This window comes from Pelophylax lessonae, assembly GCF_965119305.1.
Source record: "Pelophylax lessonae genome assembly, chromosome: 11".
Lineage (NCBI taxonomy): Eukaryota > Metazoa > Chordata > Amphibia > Anura > Ranidae > Pelophylax > Pelophylax lessonae.
The window spans coordinates 52,178,758-52,199,181 of NC_138778.1; the positions used below are offsets into that span (position 1 = coordinate 52,178,758).

A 20,424-nucleotide genomic window follows, 5' to 3' on the forward strand; every position below is an offset into this window, starting at 1 on the left:
TTATTCTTGATGACTTCCAGCTGGAACAATGAAAGACTTACTAGATAATCTAAAGCAATTGTGGACGGATACCTCTTTAAGGTTCTGAAAACGTCCCATTTGTGTTACTTTCCAGTGTGATCATCTGGAAAGTTAGGTAACGCTCAGATGTCTGTTAAATGGAGGGCCGTCGCTACCTTTGGTACAAGATAACCTACAAGACGCAACTCTACTCTTTTTAGGAAGAAAACAATATTTTTTTCTGGCGCTCCAAGAGCTTACATTTCAGACATCCTTCTGCCTGATGATACTGGAATAGATATTACCAAACTGGACACTGCTTTATTTGAGCAAACGGTTGAACTGACAGTAAATCCAGCAACACTGATAGGTCTCACTTGGGAAAGACTCTCCTTCTTGGTGGTTCAATCCTCATGACTGCCTTCGAAATTTGTGCAACTAAGGGATTTTTGGCCCCTTTAAATGCTGCTATTGTCGATACACTTGACACTTGCAACCTAAATGAGTATGGGTTAAGGCCCATGTCTAATCCAGCCTAGAGGCAGTCCTGAACAGCTGTCGCCGGAGGCACAGTAGGATCAAAGTCCCTCTTGCCAAGAAAAATGCAAATTTGTTCCTGATTTTGGCATAGATGTTGTAAGTAGAGTGTCTTCTAGCACGCAACAAAGTAGAGACCACTGGAACAACCTAGATTCTCCAGCCTCCCCTTTCAGCCACCATGCTTGCAGCCCCAGTCTGCGTATGTGCGAGGGGGGGGGGAATTGGCTTTGGTATCCTGAAGTAAATGTCCAGGTAAAACCAATGCTTCCATGGCCAAAATGTAGGAATGGCTATGACTACCATATTCTCTCTCGACAGCCTCAAGAGGAATTTCATTACAAGAGATGTTGGGGGAAATATATAGGCTAGATTTCAGATCCAGGAGAGATCAGAGCATCTGTCCCCTCTGCCTGGGGGTGTGAAAATCGGGTCAGACATTTTCCAAGTTTGTGATTGCTGTGGGAAGAGAAGAGGTCTGTCTGTGATAGGTTCAAACTGTGGACCAGCTCGGAGAAGATAGAGCCCACTCGTGATTTGGGAAACTTCCATGACAGTTGGTCTGCCTGCATGCTCAGATTCCCTAGGAGGTAAACTGCTCTCAGAATTTGTAGGGGACTTTATGCCCCAGACATTATGGGTATTACTTCTCTCAATAGCATATTGCTGCAAGTCTCTCCCTATTGTTGACTATAGGCAACCACTGCCCTGCTGACCAACTGCACAGGGACTGGTCTTCCTTTGATTCTGTGTAGCAAGGTTGAAAAGTGCTAAAAAGGCTGCCTAAAATCCCAGCGCATTTGAGACCATCCCCCTTGGTTGGGAATCTCCACTTGCCTTGACCAACAGTCCCTCACGGTGCACCTTCCAGGCTGTCTTGCTGACATGATTTGTAACAGTAATCCAGTCTAACGGCTCTAATGGGATGTGATTTCCTTAAGGTCTCTCTCTTTGGCCACCACCGCAGATTCCTACTCATACTGAGTGACACTGTTATTAACTATGGTAGATTCTTTTTCCTCCATCGAGCAAAGAATTCCAGCTAAAACTGGCGCAGGTGCCAGTGCGCCCAAGGGATGACGACATTGTGCCCAAAAAAAATTGAGGCATTGAGAAGCCGTCAAAAAACCAGGGGCTACTGTCCTCAGAATTCTCTTCCTGACTGTCACCGTTTTCTTTGGAGGAGGCAAAACAGAGCAATTGGCAAAACACCCCCAGGAACACCAACTGTTGAGTCGGAGATAGTTGGCTTTTTTTTTTTTCTTGCGTTATTGATATCTCCGCAGGGTATGGGGATCTCTTGATGCGTCAGCAATTTTTCCTGAACTTTGGTTAGAAGAAAAATGTTGTCTGGGTAATGGCGAAGCCGGAGACCCTGTTCTCCAAGTGGAGCTAATACGGCACTGAGAACTTTGCGAATATTCTCGGAGACATGCACAAGCCAAAAGGTAGGCTGTTAAACTGAAAATGCATCTCACCGATCGCAACACTTACATATTTTGGAAAGAAGGTGAAAAAACTTGAGATGTGAAGATAGGACCCTTAAGGTTCAGTAATAGCATCTAGCCATCTGGCTGCACTGTTTGAATGGACTTTGTCTTGAAGTTTCCTACGAGGACAAAGCAGTTTAACCTCTTCAGATCTGTAATTGGACATCAGCCAACATCCTTTGCGAACCACAAACAGTTTTGACTAGAAATCTGAATATTTTTCGGTGAATGGAACCGGGACAATACCCTCCTGGGTCTGAAGTGTCTGTATGTATCGTAGCTACCCACCTGATTTTGTGGTGAATCTGGCCGCCTGGTGGGAGAGAACTGGTCTGGAAAAGGAGCAGTGAGGAATCTCCCAAAATGACCGAAAGTGGCTGATGCCTTCACCCAAGAATCTGGGCAACTTGCTGTCCAGGTACCCGTGCAATGCACCAATCTGGCTCCTACTGCAAGAGTTGGGGCGTGTGCTTATCAAAGGGCATAGTGGGTTCCTGCAGCATATTCAGGGTTTTGACATATGGGCCTTGAGAACGTTTGTCCATTTTCTTTCATCCTCTACCTGGGACCTGGCCTGACAACAAGGTCTAGGCTCCCTGGACCTAGAGAAGCGGAACCTGCTGGGAGAAAAAAATGTTGATCCCTTTTGCTTCCCGCCTTGTGGGAGCAGATCGGACTTGCCACCTGTCACTCCTGATATGGCTGTCTCAAATTTACTACCGAACAGAGATTTCCTGTCATATGGTACCTTACACTAATGTGGCTGTCAAGAAGCAAACAAAGTCTCAACCATAGGGCCCTCTTAGCCATGACTGAGTATAGCATTGCCCTGGCTGAGCACCTGATTAAGTCTATTGCCGCCTCTCCAATAGAGTTCGTCAACACATTAATTTTGACTAGGGCCCAAATAAAATCAGCTTTAGGGGTTCCCTCTTCAAATGCTGCCTCCATGCCCTGTGTCCAGAAACCTTCACCACTAGCCGCTGAGGTAGGGGCCCCTGGCCACCTCTTTACTAGACTACTGCTGCATCTACTGTAGGCAGAAATTCAAGGGATGCTATATCCAATTTCTGACAAGGGTAAGATTGAATAGACTGTTTGCAACTCCTGCTTTATTACCTGCTGTAATTTTTTTTTTTTATGAACGAAAAAATAATTGTCAACTTGAAGAAAGGGGAAATACGACCTTGCCTTTTAACCCCTGTAAGCTTGCCTGACTGCTTGGGTATATGGGAACTGGGAAGGGAACAACTGAAAGCCAGCAACTCCGAGCCTTCCTCTGATGAAGAGGAGCTACTATTGTCTGCAGGCTGCCCACTCGGCAAGGTAGCAGAACGAAGTGGATAAGGGCTGCCTGCCTAGGTGCCAGGTTGCTCTCCTAGTGGCCTGACTGGCAACTCGAGGGACTGCTTTGATTGATTGATTTGTTCAACATTCACTTTGCTAAGTGATTAGCAGTATCAGGAACTGAATGCCCAAGTCTTGAACATGGGTTCCCCACAGGCTGGATCATGACCTACCAGGTCTGCCACTGCAGCGTTTCCACCCTCTTTAATAATGAAGAAACAAACAGTGATTTCTTCAGAATAACAAAAAGGTAGTAATCTGCAACAAAGGTTGTTATAAACCCTGCAATGTACATAGATCACTCAGAGGGAAATGCTTTTTTCTCAATAAAAGTGGAGTTACTCTTTAACTTTTTTTTTTTTTATCACACAGGAGACAAAAAGTCCCCTATGTGATGTTTTTTAGGTGACAGGTTCTCTTTATGAGACACGCAGGGTCTTAAAGACTCTGCGTGTCTCCTTTGGGCTCCAATTAATGTTTTGCAATCAGATCGAATTGCAAACATTGCTTCCCGGGTATGCTAGGCAAGGACACGGAGAGGCTGAACCTGGAAGTGACATTATAGACGTCGCTTTCCGGGTCACAGCAAAAAGGGAAGGAGAGCGGACCTGTGTCCACTCTTTTCCTTCCCCTCCACCCGCCAGCACCCGCCATGTAGCTCCCAGGCTCGCAGATGGGCAAGTGAAACCCCAAAAAAACATAGTAGGGTATGGCGGGGGGGCGGTACCGGGGGTGTGTGTAAGCAATCCGGAGGCAGCGCAGCCACTCAAATGGTTTCACCTGACGGGCAGGAGTCTTCCTGTTAGTTTCACACACAATCCCATAGGCTGCAGCCACCGGATTTTGTGTGAAACACCCCCTCCCCCGCCCCCCCCCCCCCCCCCAATGTCAGGTCTGTATGCCCTTTTTTTTGTGGGTGTGGGAGCGCCCTTTACTACCGCTTTAACCTTTTACAGTTTTGATCTCAATAAAGCTGTGAGATTTATTGGTGGAGCTCTGGCTTTTTCTTGTTCTGAGTTGTTAATTGCTGTCTGTTCACCCACTTTATATAGCAGTGACATCACAACAAGAAAATAAGATAACCGGTGTCACCAGGATGGGGAGAGACAGAGCGCATAAAAAAAAAACCAACAGAGATTTGAGATTTGGACCTTTCCCTACTGTTTCCTAAAAAAAAAAAAAAAAAAAAAAAAAAAAAGGACTTTAGCATGGCAACATTTCCACAGTAGGAATACAAAAGTGTAGAAATTTCTGGAAAGGTATGCCTTCAATAAATAAGTAATAATAAATAATTTAACACATTTCTGAATAATGTATTAATAATAATTGAATAAAGGCTAATTAACCAGTCAATTTGCAAAGTGAAAAATCAGGGGGAAAAACATCAGTGAATTACCCACTGCAAACCCTGACTAGACAAACAAGGATGGTATACTGTATCAGGGATATGCACACTGTGGCCCTCCAGGTGTTGCAGAACTAGAAGTCCCATGAGGCATAGCAAGACTCTGACAGCCACAAGCAAGACTCTGACAGAGGCAGAAGCATGATGGGACTTGTAGTTTTGCAACAGCTGGAGGCAAAGGCGTAACTAGAACCTTCAGGGCCCGGTGCAAGAAACCATGAAGGGCCCCCGGACTTCCCTTTAAGCCTGGGACTCTTGCCATTTATCTTGGGGCCCTTTACTCTCGTTGTGGGGCCCTTTATTACGGTTCCGCAGCGGGACCCTTTCACAAGTTCTGCAGTGAGCCCCCTTCCCGCCATCTTGGGCCTTCCCCATGGTGGTGGAATGCCAGGGCCCAGTTGCAAGTGTGACCTTTGCGATCCTGGAAGTTCACCCACTGGTGTCAGTAGTTTTTAATTTTTGGTATTTTAATTGTATTATTTTTTATTATTTTATTATATTTTCTTTTCACTGACTATGACTCTGTCTATTCAGAAAAGCAAAAATATGGAAGATTTTCCATATTTACCGACCCCTTCCTGGTTCTCTATTGTGACACATCCCCTGCAGGAGCCGGCAGGAGAGGGGAGGGAGCACAGTGGGGGGGGGACCAGGGGAGCACACAGGGGCCCAGAGACAGCAGAACACAAGTGAACTAGATAGGAGGAGTGGCGGGGGCAGCATACAGAGGAACCAATCTCCTCCATTTTCCTCCTGCAGCTACAAAAAGAAAAAGGAGGACAGTGATTTCTCTACATGTTGCCCCCGCTGGAGCATGGGGCCCGGTTGCAATTGCAACCCCTGCAACCCCTGTAGTTACGTCCCTGGCTGGAGGGCCACAGTTTGCATATCCCTGCGTATATTATTTACTCTGTCTTGCACTAGGATAAACACATTTGCTGTTAATATCACTTAAAAATATATATAAAGACAAAACATTTCTTTCACCATGGACAAAGTAGGGGACCAGTAAAACCCCCATAAGGCTTCTTTTTGTCATCTATAATATTTTACCAAAAGTATTGGGACGCCTGCCTTTACACACACATGAACTTTAATTTCATCCCAGTCTTAGTCCGTAGGGTTCTATATTGAGTTGGCCCACCCTTTGCAGCTATAACAGCTTCAACTCTTCTGGGAAGGCTGTCCACAAGGTTTAGGAGTGTGTCTATAGGAATGTTTGACCTCTCTTCCATAAGTGCATTTGTGGGGTCAGGCACTGATGTTGTTAGAGGAGATGGTCTGGCTCGCAGTCTCTGCTCTAATTCATCCCAAAAGTGTTTTGTTGGTTTGAGGTCAGGACTTTGTGCAAGCCAGTCCAGTTCCTCCACCCCAAACTCATCCATGTCTTTATGGACCTTGCTTTGTGCATTGGTCCAAATCATTTGGTGGAGGGGGGGGGGGTTATGGTGTGGGGTTGTTCTTCAGGGGTTGGGCTTGGCCCTTAGTTCCAGTAAAGGGAACTCTTAAGGCATCAGCATACCAAGAAATTTTGGGCAATTTCATGCTCCCAACTTTGTAGGAACAGTTTGGGGATGGCCCATTCCTGTTCCAACAAGACTGCGTACCAGTGCACAAAGCAAGGTCCATAAAGACATGGATGAGCGAGTTTGGGGCAGAGGAACTTGACTGACCTGACCTCAAACCGATACAACACCTTTGGAATGAATTAGAGCTGAGACTGCGAGCCAGGCCTTCTCATCCAAAATCAGTGGCTGACCTCACAAATGCGCTTCTGGAAGAATGGACAAACATTCCCATAGACACACTCCTAAACCTTGTGGACAGCCTTCCCAGAAGAGTTGAAGCTGTTCTAGATGTAAAGGGTGGGCCAACTCAATATTGAACCCTACAGACTAAGACTGGGTTGTCATTAAAATTAATGTGCGTGTGAAGGTAGGCATCCCAATACTTTTGGTAATGACCCTGACTTCCTATAGACACAACAGGAAGTGAAGTCAAATCTCTCCCTCTCACACAGTAGTCACCAGAACAAGTGTCCCCATTTTAAGATTTCCTCTCTGTTCCTCTCCTGGTGACAACTCAAAATTTCGGATATTCCTCCACTTTCACACCTGTGACAATGACCACCAGGACAAATATGAGGATAAAAACAGAAGTAACAGGAGTGTTACTTTTCATAACTCTATCCGAATGGAAAAAGAGTTTTGACCTTTAGATACACCTTTAAGAGCCCCTCTGCATGCATTGATGTGCGTTTTTTCATGCATTGACGCACATTTCATTAAGGCAGCCACTTCACTTTGCAACAAACTTCATTGCAAAAAAAAAAACAGACCTGTGCATCTTTTCGACAACACAGTGCCACGCAACACACGTACTGTACATTCACAAATATGCTTTGTGGTGCACTAGAGTACACCTGCGATGGAAAATACTTGGCAGGTACAATGGAGGGCCAATCAGAATAAACAGCAATGCACTGCAATGTACATATACAGAGTGTTGTAATGTGTTGCCGCACACATGGTAAAACCCAAGTTTGTAATACAGCGCACGGAAAGATATGAATCTAGACTAAAGATTTAGACAGAGGAACTTCATTCCCACCCTGTTTTTTTTTTTTAAATCCCCTCTTACCTTCTAAGCTGGTTTATCCTCAGAAATGTACTCACACACCCGGCAAATCCAGCGTTGGTCTGCTGTGATCCGTGGCTCTGTGCCGCACACCAGGTCCCACAACGTCATCTTCATTTCTGACCTCATCGGGAGCCGGCTGTCTTATCCTGGTTCAGGCAGCCGGCCCTCTGATGGTAAACCACTAGTTCTGCCCTCTACCGGATAAACTACGTGCATATCCCAGATTCAGTTCTCCTAAATTCTAAGGCTGGTCATAGACTGTTTATTTTTTCTTTTTGTTCGGCCAGAAGGCTGAACACATAAATGGGGCTGATAGAGGAATTCCGCCTCCTCGCATGGACATTGTAGGCCCCTGTCACACTGATGCGGTTTGCCACATAGCGGGTGCAGCGCAGAGTACCCCCAGGTTTGGTGTGGATTAGCCGCGCTTTCCCATACAGTTCTATAATGTTCCATGGTTTTTATGTGCTTTCTGAAAGTGCACCAAAACCGCGGGATATAATAGAAGTCGATGGGAAAGGGAAGCTAACCTGCATTAAACCCGCGGGTATGCTGCGCTGCACCTGCTGTGTGGCAAACTGCACCAGTGTAAAGGGGCCCCTAATTCTGACAGTGGGAGCCTATTAGCTGCATCAAGAAAAGTTTCCAACATTCCCTTTAGACAAACGATATTCAAATGACTGCGCGTTTGTTGTTGCTGAGCAATGGCACTGAGCAAGATGCTTTTTTGGGGTGGTTCGGACCCCCCCTGCCCCCCCCCATTATCTACCCCCCTGCAAGACGACAATAGAGGCAGGGGGCACTCTGCAACACAAAAAAATCTGCTGATCAAGAAAAGTTTCCAACATTCCCTTTAGAAAAATGATAATCAAACGAGTGTACAATCGCTGTTACTGGGTAATGCCACTGGGCAAGATGCTCTTCTGGGGTGGTTCGGACCCCCCTGTCCCCCCTTTATCTACCCCCCTGCAAGATGACAATAGAGGCAGGGGGCACTCTGGAACACAAAAAAATCTGCTGATCAAGAAAAGTTTCGAACATTCCCTTTAGACAAATGATAATCAAACGACTGCACAGTCGCTGTTGCTGGGCAATGGCACTGGGCAAGATGCTCATGTGGGGGGGGGGTTCGGACCCCCCTTTTACCCCCCTCCCTTATCCTCCACCTGCAAGACGACAATAGAGGCAGGGGGCACACTGGAACACAAAAAAATCTGCTGATCAAGAAACGTTTCGAACATTCCCTTTAGACAAATGATAATCAAACGACTGCGCAGTCGCTGTTGCTGGGCAATGGCACTGGGCAAGATGCTCTTGTGGGGTGGATCGGACCCCCTGCCCCCCCCCTTTATCTACCCCCCCTGCAAGATGACAATAGAGGCAGGAGGCACTCTGCAACACCAAAAAATCTGCTGATTAAGAAAAGTTTCCAACATTCCCTTTAGACAAATGATAATCAAACTACTGCACAGTCGCTGTTGCTGGGCAATGGCACTGGGCAAGACGCTCTTGTAGGGGGGTTCAGACCCCCCTTTTACCCCCCTCCCTTATTCTCCCCCTGCAAGACGACAATAGAGGCAATGGAAACCCAGGAACACAAAAAAATCTGCATTTCAGATTGGGGACGGGGTAGATTCCTCTAAACTAAAGTGTAATATTAGCCAGAATATTGATGTTTAAAAATAAATAAACTATAAATTCAGCGACCAACCATGCCCAGGTAATCTTTCTGCGATTGTGTCAAGAATTCATCAATCTAGATTCAGCTTGAAAGGTTAGTTTCGATCAATGATCAAGTGATCCTAATGACCAAAAATAAATCTCACACCACAAATGAGATTCTTCCAGCGTATTTTAGCCTATCTTTTAACAAAACAAATGTGACGCTAAACTTGACATTAAAATTCGATGACGTTAGAATTTGATGGTAATGTTGACATTAGAAATCGATGTTAAAGTCAACATCAGAATTTGATGTTAAAGTTGACAGTTATTGGCTGACAAACAAACTTTGAACAGTCGATCTACATAGATCGGCAACCCATTCTTTGATCACATTTCTTGTATGGATTGCCATATATTAGACAGGTAAGTCCCCAGGCAAGAGCCCTTCCTTGATCTCTGTTTTGCTCAACAGCAATGAAAGTTGGTGTATGGACAAAGGAGATACATAGAGTAAGTTCTTACCTCTAAAGGTCAGGGCTACTTGTCGTTCATGTTTTCCTGGGAGATTGGTCACCCTTTTCAGAGTGATGCTGAGAGACATGGCGTCCTAGTTGATGAATGACTATACAGGGGTCCTCCTAGGTAGGTATCATTCCAGTGCAGAGGGTGTACATAGACTGGCAGCTACAAGAACGATCTCCCACCCCAGTGTGCTATGTCCTGGCCGCATACTAGCTCTACAGGTTCTTCCTTACGCTGCATACTTGCTGAGCAGGTTCCACACACCTCAGTCCCAGGCCACCCGCCTCAAATTGTTTCCTTAAACACACAGATGTATGAGGAACCTTATCACATCACTGACGGCTACACAAGTCTGTGTGCAAGCTGCCATCTACTGTACTTCTAGAAAAATCCTACATTACTTTTTTCTTTGAGGAAACGAAAAAAAAAAAAAAACGACTCATCAGCTTCACTGAAGATTTAACCACTTTACCACCGGAGGATTTTGCTGCTTTACGTCCAGGCCACTTTTTGCGATTTGGCACTGTGCGACTTTAACTGACAATTGCGCGGTCACGCAACGCCGTACCCAAACGAAATTTACGTCCTTTTTTTCCCACAAACAGAGCTTTCTTTTGGTGGTATTTGATCACCTGTGCGATTTTTACTTTTTGCGCTATAAACAAAGAAATAAGCGAAAATTTTGAAAAAAGAACAATATTTTTCACATTTTTTTTATATGAAATTCCCCCCAAAAAATGTAAAAATCAAAATTTTTTATCATTTTTGGCCAATTTGTTTTCTGCTACTTTTTTTTTGGTAAAAAAAATCGCAATAAGCGTATTTTGATTGGTTTGCGCAAAAGTTATTGCGTTTACTAAGGGAAAGATTTCTGTCATTTTTGGTGTTTTTTTTTAACGAGTAATGGCGGCGATCTGCGATTTTTTTTTTTGCGGGACTGCGACATTGCGGCGGACAGATCGGACCCTTGACTGACATTTTTGACACTTTTGGGGGTACCAGTGACATTACTACAGTAATCAGTGCTATAAATATGCACTGTTACTGTAAAAATGACACTGGCAGGGAAGGGGTTAATTTTATTGGAGAGGGAGGGGTTAATGTATGCCTGGTGCTTACTAACGTGTGTGGGGGGAGGTGACTGTGTGACATAGGGACAGATCGCAGGTGCAGCTATGCTGAACCCTGCAATCTGACCCTGCCTGTCACTTAGGAGATCCGCCCGCTTTATTTACACAAGTGGGCGGATCTCCACACTCGATTCCCCGACGATCGGGGAAGAGCAGCGGTGATCACCGCCGCTCCTCCCCTGGCCCGACTCCTGCTGTGACTGAAAACAGCGGGAGCGAGCCTCCGGTGGCGCGCGCGCACCGCCCACAAGGGGAGGAGTCCAGAGACATAGGTCTACGTCGCTGGACGATAACGAGCCACATTGCCGCAGTAGCAGCAATGTGAGCGGGGGTAAAGTGGTTAAAGTAGATAAGTAGAACCCATAATTTCGAATAGATTAAGGGAGGGTTATAATCCCATACATTTTTTCTTTTTTTGTTTTTTTTTTTGCTACTCCATTTGGGACAATGATGTCCCATGGTTTGGGTACGGATTTAGAAAGTGCACCAAAGATGCAGCATGTAGGAGTTTTGGTGCGCTTTCCAAAACCGCACCAAAACCTCATAGATGTCAATGGGAGAGGCAGAACGGCAGTCTCCTATGTAAACAAGGCAGACCGCTGTTCTGTCAGAGAGGAAGATGGAGATCTTGAAAAACACGGATCTCTGTCTTATAAATAAATAAAATTGCTGCGCAAAAATATCATGTAACCGTCATGTGACCAATATCCCATCAGTTTGCACTCAAATATAGGTAAAAACTAATAAGTGATAAATATATATATATATATATATATATACAGTATATATATAAATGGTGCCCAATGTGTAGAAATCACATATATAAAAATGAAGTATTATCCAATTGGTGCCAAAATAAATCTAAACAAGTGCCAATATATAGTGACTCACTATATATTGGCACATATTTCGATTTATTTTGGCACCAATTGGATAATACTTCATGTTTATATATGTGATTTCTACACATTGGGCACAATTTATATATTTATTTATCGCTTATTAGTTTTTACCTACAGTATATCTGAGTACAAACTGATGGGATATTGATCACATAACGGTTACATGCTATTTTTGCGCAGCAATTTTATTTATTTATATTATTTACGCTGTATGAGATCGTGGATTGTTTGCAGCAATTATATCGTTAATTGGTTGCTCGTAGGATTTATCGTTTTGATTACGAATCTCTGTCTTCTTCCAGTTAAGCCACCCTCACACAGTTAGCAAGCACTCCCTAGGAGCACAGTTAACCCTTTGATCGCCCCTGATATTAACCCCCCTTTCCCTTCACCTTCACTGTACAGTGACAGTGCATTTTTTTTTTAGCCCTGATCACTGCATTAGTGTCACTGGTCCCCAAAAAAAAGTGTCAGATGTCCAATTCGTCCAACGCAATGCCCTGCTAAAAAATTGCTGATCGCCGCCATTACTAGTAAAAAAATAAATAAATAAAAAGCCCATAAAAATAGTTTGTAGACATGATAACTTTTGCATAAACCAATCAATATACGCTTATTGGGATTGTTTTACCAAAAAAATTTAGCAAAATACATATTGGCCTAAACTGATGAAAAAATTTGATTTTTTACATTTTTTTTATTTGGTATATTTTATAGCAGAAAGTTAAAAATATTGTTTTTTGGGTTTTTTTTTTCAAAATTGTTGGTCTTCTTTTTGTTTATAGTGCAAAAAATAAAAATGGCAGATGATATTCAATACAACCAAAAAAAAGCTCTATTTGTGGGGGAGAAAAAAAAGGGTATAAATGTTATTTGTGCACAGCGTCGCACGTCCGCGAAATTGTCAATGTATTGCAGTGCCGTATCACAAAAAATGGCCTGGTCATTAAGGGGGGTAAACCTTCCAGAGCTGCGGTTAATATCGAAATTTGCATGGGGTTCTCACGTTTAGTATGATGGTTGTGAGTAGTAGCTCGATGCTCGAAATAACTCATATTTCAGGAAGTAGGAGCAATTTCTTTTCTATCTTTTCTATCTTTTGAGTACAAGGAAATAATCACGTATGGTGGCTTCCACTTGTAATCATAAGAGATGGTCACTATGATCATCCTACTGAAACTTGCCCAAGGGCTCCTCGCTATTACAAACAATGTGTTCTAAAGCAGGTGATTGATCTTTACTGACTTTAGCTGCATGATCAAAAGTCGTCTGTTTAGCTTTAGCCGAAAGAGGAGGGGACTGAATTAGGAATAATAATAATAATAGTTATTGCCACTTTTTTCATATTTTTTTATTTATTTTATTTTTTTTATATTTCAGTGCTGCTAATCTCCTGCAACCTCTTTGCTACCTCTTCCTGTCTTTATGCACTCCTGTGATGGTTGCATGGCTTTGGTTACGGCAGGCCTCCTGATGATGATTACTGCAGAACATGCTAACACATTCAGCATGGTCATGGCAGCCTATGGTCTCCAATGAAAGCACTTGACAGGGTGACAACACAGAAGCACAGTTGGGAGGAAGGGACATTCGTTGTCACCCGATAACAGGACATTAACCACTTGCCGACCAGCCACCGCAGATATACGGCAGCAGGTCGGCAGGTTCCCGTGAAACGACGTATCCGTATGTCGCTTCGTGGAAGCGATCGTGGGGGCACGTGCGCATGCCCATTTGCCAGCGGGGAAGCTGATCTGCGAGGCCAGCGGCCACGATTGCCACCGTGCACCTGCGATCGCTCCCCGCGGAGACAGAATGGCAGTCTGCTGTTGTAGACACAACACAGAGCTCCAGTGATCCTCCTATTTAGGAACACAGGTCCCTGTGTTGATTCCATAAGCCCATCCCCCCCCACAGTTAGAAAACACCCCCTAGGCATACATTTAACCTTTTAATCGCCCCTGGTGTTAAGCCCTTCCCTGTCAGTGTGATTATTATAGTAACAGTGCATATTTTTAGCACTGATTACTGTAGTAATGTCACTGGTCCCCCCAAAAGTGTCAAAAATGTCAGTTAGGTTTCCGATCTGTCCGCCGCAATGTCGCAGTCCCGTAAAAAATCGCTGATCTCCGCCATTACTAGTAATAAATGAATAAATAAATAAAAATTACATAAACCTTTCCCCTAGCTTGTAGACGCTGTAACTTTTGCGCAAACCAATTAACATACGCTGATTGGGATTTTTTTTTTTACCAAAAATATGTAGCATAATACATATTGGCTTAATATGAAGAAAAAATTAGATTTTTAATTTTTTTTTTATTGGGAATGTTATACAGCAGAAGTTAAAAAATGTTGTTTGTTTTTTCAGAATTGTCGCTCTTTTTTTGTTTATAGCGCAAAAAAAAAAAAATAAAATCGCAGAGGTGAAATACCACCAAAAGAAAGCTCTATTTGTGGGGAAAAAAGGACATCAAATTTATTTGGGTACAGTGTCGCACGACCGTGCAATTGTCCGTTAAAATCACACATTGCCAAATTGCAAAAAATGGCCTGTTCATTTAGGGGGGAAACCTTCCGGTCCAGAGGTGGTTAATGGCAGGATCACTTGTATTATTTTATTGAAATTTGCAGATTTAAATAAAATTGTAAGCTCTAAAGCACAGGGCCCTCGAAATCCTCCTGTATTGAATTGTATTGTAACTGTATTGTCTTCCCTCATATTGTAAAGCGCTGCGCAAACTGTCGGCGCTATATAAATCCTGTATAATAATAATAATAATAAATAATATGATTAGTGCCGATCTGGCCCTATGTTATTTGGCAAGGTGTAAAAGATATAGTGACACCAAATCACTTTGTCTTATCACTCTGAAGAACACTCCAATATTTTATTTAAAAGGTAGATAGAAGATATGACTTCCTTCTATTTCTTTCTTGCTTTTATAGTTTTCCATATCAGATGTCGTTGGTAATATGATTCTGCAGAAGGAAAATGTGAAATCTAGATCTCCAAAATGTGTAATTCCTTTACTGTTTCTGCACAACTTTTTTTTCTGTTAAAATTTCAAAAATAATAAATAAAGTATTAAAAAAATGACTTTTGAAATAACATTAACATGTAACCACCTATATGCAAATTTTAGTAAATGGGTTTACAAAACTGCCCCACGTACATTTACTGCGGCAGGAAGACCACTCTGTGCCAGATCACATGATCTGACACTTCCGGGTCTGGGTTGCGCATGCGCGCCGCCGGCAACTTGCTCCCCCTGTGATTGGACATAGTGTGAGCCAATCAGCGGGTCTTCCGGACTCGATGTCCGCCGGGACCCAGGGATCGTTCGGGACACAAGCAGAACATCGGCCTATGTAAACAAGGCAGATTGTCTTTCTGTCAGCGGGAAAAGCTTTGATCCTGTGTTTTTGCAAAGCAGGAACACGGACCTTTGTCTTGCCCTAGTCAAAGCATCGCCCTCACAGTGAGTAAGCACAACCTAGGTAAACATTTCATGTGAACAAAAGACAGGCGCCACTCTAAGTGCAGTAAGACACGTTTAATGTAGTAAAACAATATACACCAAGTACTCACTATAGAGTAGGTGAAAGACAACAGTAGACATATGTAGTATGTAGTGACATATGAACTGGTCTGTCCAAGTGGTAGGTCCGTCCGGGTGCCTCAAACTGTCTCAAGCGGTCCGCTGCAGTTGTCCGCTGTAGCCGATGGAAGTCGGCGCTTCCTGAACACTGGGGACACAGAGATAGAGAGGCCTGAGGAAGGAGAGCATGCTCCGACAACGCGTCGCCTATGTCATCACGTCCCTATGTCATCACGTCCCTATGTCATCACGTCCCTATGTCACCACCGGGGAGTGCCGCCGGAAGTTTCATCTCTGTGTCCCCAGTGTTCAGGAAGCGCCATCGGCTACAGCGGACAACTGCAGCGGACCGCTTGAGACAGTTTGAGGCATCCGGACGGACCTACCACTTGGACAGACCAGTTCATATGTCACATACTGCTGTCTTTCACCTACTCTATAGTGAGTATTTGGTGTATATTGTTTTACTACATTAATTGTGTGTCTTACTGCACTTAGAGTGGCGCCTGTCTTTTCTTCACAGTACCCTGCAAGTTCTCTTCTCACTTGTGACAGAGCAGCCTTCAGTGCTTAAGGACTTTATTTCATATACCTATGGACTTTTATGGACCTTGTATGAGTATATGCATCATAGTCCCTGTATTTATCCCATATGGTAGTAACTATTGGTATCCCTTATTTTTCCTTGCGCCAGTATACCCATTAGGTAAACATTTAACCCTTTAATCGCCCCTTATGTTAACTTACCTGCCAGTGTCATTAGTGCAGTGACAGTGCATATTTTTAGCAGTGATCACTGTAATAATGTCACTGGTCCCCAAAAAGTGTTAGTTAGGTGTCCCATTTGTCTGCTGCAATATCGCAGTCCCATTATAAGTTGCTGATCGCTGCCATTACTAGTAAAAAAAAAAACAAAAAAAAATCCCATAGTATGTGGACGCTCTAACTTTTGTGTAAACCAATAAATAAATGCTTATTGGGATTTTTTTTTTACCAAAAATATGTAGCAGAATACATAATGGTCTAAATTGATAAAGAAATTAGATTTTTTTTTTTGTTATGCTTTATAGCAGAAAGTAAAAAATGTTTTTTTTTTTTTTTTTTCAAAATTGTCGCTCTTTTTTTTGTTTATAGCGCAAAATATAAAAACCCCAGAGGTGATCAAATACCACCAAAAGAAAGCTCTATTTGTGGGAAAAAAAGGATACAGCATACAGTGTTGCACGACCGCACAATTGTCCGTATCGCAAAAAATGGCCTGGGGGGGGGGGGGGGAATCTTCCGGAGGTCAAGTGGTTAATGAACCTAAAAATGTACAAAGTGCAATGACGTATAGCAGGCAATTACTATTAAACTTTTGACCCCTATTGATCAGTCAGACAATGGAAACTGATCAGCTTTAAGGATTACACTGCTTTTCCCTGTTTAATTGGACATGTCTGGCTCAACAGACACAAATGTATTCATTCATAAAACAGAAATAGAGGGGGAAACCAACCAATGAGGACTCCAGGTCCGGTGACAACTCTCTAAGAGGGAATTGCCTCACATTGGAAAGATAACCTCTCACTTCCTGCTGAGTATACAGGACAGGAAGTGAAGTCTCCTTAATGTATATATGTGACCCCTCACCTTATAAAACAACCCAGTTTAACCACTTCAGCCCCGAAAGGTTTACCCCCCTTCATGACCAGGCCATTTTTTGCGATACAGGACTACGTTGCTATAACTGACAATTGCGCAGTCATGCGACACTGTACCCAAATAGAATGGATTTTCTTTTTTTCTTTTTTTTACCCAAAATAGAGCTTTCTTGTGGTGGGATTTGATCACCTTTGCGGTTTTTAGTTTTTGCGCTAGAAACAAAAAAAGGCTGACAGTTTCGAAAAAAAAAAAATTAAACATTTTTACTTTATGCTTTAAAGCATACCCAATAAAAAAATTTTAAAAATCTAATTTCTTTATCAATTCAGGGCAATATTTTATACATATTTTTGGTAAAAAAAATAAATCCCAATGAGCGCATATTTATTGGTTTGTGCAAAAGTTATTGTGTGTCACTCTATAGACTATGGGATATATTTATTGAATTTTTATTTACTTCTTTCTTTCTTTTTTACTAGTAATGGCGGCGATCAGCGAATTTTAGTGGGACTGCAACATTGCGGTGGACAAATATGACACTAAAGCCCCGTACACACGTACCGATCGTCGGCATACAAACGTTCGTCTTTTCTCCCCGGGATGTCGGTGTCTGTTGAAAAGTGCAAAGACTGCCCAAGAATTTTGTCCGCCGACTACAGCCGACTGCAGAAGTGATGTCATGTAATGGTTAACTTTCCCTGTGTTTTTTCTTTTCTGAGCATGCCCAGTCTTGCAAATCTGCAGTCTGTCGGCAGAATTCTGTACTGACTGGCGAACAATCGTCCGTTCTGGTGTTGGCATACAAAAATTTAAATGCTTGCAAGAAAGACTCTTGTCCGTAGAATGTGCGCAGACAGCTGTCGGAGGCACCATACTAACAAGCGTACAATCGGCAGATCTTTCGTCCGCCGACGTTTGTATGCCGACGATTGGTACGTGTGTACGGGCCTTAAGTGACACTTTTTGGGGGCCAGTGACGCCAATACAGTGATCAGTGCTAAAAAGTATGCAGTGTCACTGTACTAATGACACTCGCAGGGAAGGGGGTTAACATCAGGGGCAATAAAAGGGTTACATGTGCTCCTAGGGAGTGCTTTCTAACTGTGTGGAGTGGGGGATGTGCTTTGACTGGGGGAAGACAGAGATCCATGTTCTTGCCTAGTGGAATTGGACACAGTGGGAGCCAATCGGCGGGTCTGGTAGACCCGATCTTTGCCGGCACTCGGCGATCGTATTTAGGGGAGGCAGAACGACGGTCTGCCTATTTAAACAAGGTTCTGTGAGAGGGGAAGATAGAGATCTTGTGTTTCTGCTAAGCAGGAACACAGATCTCTATCTTCCCCCAGTCAAAGCACTTCCCCCCACAGTTAAAAAGCACTCCCTGGTGGCCGGGATGTGAGACTGCACGGACGCTCTGGGCTCTAGCTCCGCTCCTGCCTTCATCCTTTCTACACCATCGACATCCATCCCTTGCATTTAAACCCCCACAAAACTCACCCTGGGGACCAGGAGGAAGGGTGGCACGCCGCCGATTCCTCCGTTTTCACCGGGGAAGCTGCGGTCCGCCAAGTCATCCCGGAGCTCCTCTCGGCCTTCGGGTCCCGCGGCGGCCATCTTGGACACGAGGTCTCCTCCGGCGAAGATGTCTGCTAGTGCTCAGCCCGCTCGGGACCCCGGCGGCCCCCCGGATCCTTCCCCGGCTGACATCCTGGAGGCGATAAAGGCGTGCAAAGACACCCTTACCGCAAAAATGGACTACCTTGCTACGGACATTAGCTTGATCCGTCATGACCTGGATAAGTTCCGCTCCCGCGTGACGAAGGGGGAGGAGAGGATCTCTCACCTGGAGGACTCCACTCGGGCCGACTCTACGGAACTCCGTGCCCTTCAGATCCAGGTTAGGGCACTGCAGGACAAAGCGGTGGATACGGAGAACCGCCTCCGTCGCAACAATGTCCGCATCTTGGGCCTTCCAGAGCGGGCGGAGGGTGCTAAACCGGCGGAATTTGCTGAATCGTTCCTGCCTTCACTGCTGGGCCTTCCCGCCATGCCGCCGACGTTCGTGGTGGAGCGGGCGCACAGGGTCCCCCCGACTCCCCCAGTGCCGGGCGCCCCTCCGAGGCCTTTCCTCCTCCGCCTCCTCAATTACAGACACCGGGACCAGATCCTTGCTGCAGCCAGGGCCAAGCAGGAGGTCTGCTACGAGAATGCCAAGCTGATGTTCTTCCCTGACTACTCGCCCGAGGTCCAGAGCAAACGGCGCCAGTTCACCGACATCAGGAAGAGACTCCGAGACAAGGGCCTGAAGTACAGCCTCCTCTACCCCAGTCGCCTGCGAGTCATTGATGGAGACCGCGCTCGGTTTTTTGATTCCCCTGAGGCGGCTTCTGCCTGGCTGGATGTTCGTTGATCTGGATGATCGCTCGGCTGCCCGTGGACCTCCTGAACTGTCGCAAGTATTGTACTTCCCTGTCCCCCCTGCAGCCGGGCGCCTCTCCTGTGCTCCCCCCCCCCTTGTTGTCTTCCTTTTTCTTTGCATGGACCGCTCTATTGCTGACTTTGCCTCCTCGGACTGGCCTGTTTGTTTGGTCCCCATCTTACCACCGTGTTGCCCTTCCCCCCCTGCTCTCTCCACACCTGGATGGATGTCCCTATTTACTGGAGTTATCCCTCTCCTAGTGCTGCTGATTTCCTTTTACCTGCTAAGTTTTTCTCTGTGCTGGTTGGACTGAGATTTCCTGGCCCAGAAGGGAGTCTGGGTCTCCTCATTTTTGTTCTCTCCCCGCATTGCTAAGACTGCTCGGCAGGCTGCACCGTTAGCGGCCTGCGAAAATGTTTTTTCTGTTTGGTTCTTGGGTCAAGATCGTCCCCCTGCCTCCCCTGCGTTTTATGGGGTGTCCGGGGTACGATAGGGTGAGCCGTTCCGGCTCTGGAAAACAGGCTGTATGCTTCACTGTGTATTTCTGTTTTTTCTTTTTTTTCTTTTTGTTACATGTGTGTTTTGTTGTTTGGTGCATTACTCTCTGTTACGCTGCTACTCACCAGCTGTGTCTGCTAGCCTGCGGGCTGGCTGGCCCTCTCATGCCTATTGTACCTAATTATGGCGTCACTTAAGCCCTCTACCTTCTCAATCCTCTCATGGAACGTCCGCGGCCTGAATAACAAATTTAAGCGGGCGCAGTTATTTCAATATGTTAAGTCCCACAATCCCTCTATCCTGGTGCTACAAGAGACACATCTGGTGGGTGGCAGATTGCAGGCCCTCAAGAAACCCTGGGTCCAGCGGGCCTTCCATGCATCTTATTCCTCTTATGCCAGGGGAGTGTCGGTGCTGGTGCGTAAGACCCTGCCCCACGAGGTTGAGGCCGTCCATACGGACCCCTTGGGCAGGTTTGTCGTGCTGGTACTCATCCTATGGAGGCAGCGCTACGTTGTGGTGGGGGTCTATGTGCCCCCACCTTTTAAGACCGAAGTCCTTTACACTGTGCTTGAAAAGGTGTCTCTTTACGCCCCAGCCAAACTGTTAATTGTTGGAGATTT

General features: G+C 44.9%; 1 protein-coding gene across 1 annotated transcript in view; it reads right to left on the reverse strand.

The window, feature by feature from the left end:
* Nucleotides 1–9,825, reverse strand: part of LOC309567011 (fer-1-like protein 4) — a 243,812-nt gene extending 233,987 nt beyond the window's left edge. Inside the window, exon 1 of the mRNA XM_082272328.1 lies at nucleotides 9,607–9,825. Coding sequence (XP_082128454.1) covers nucleotides 9,607–9,685 — 79 coding nt within the window. The 5' untranslated portion in view covers nucleotides 9,686–9,825. The remainder of the gene's footprint in view (nucleotides 1–9,606) is intronic.
* Nucleotides 9,826–20,424: the final 10,599 nt, after the last annotated feature.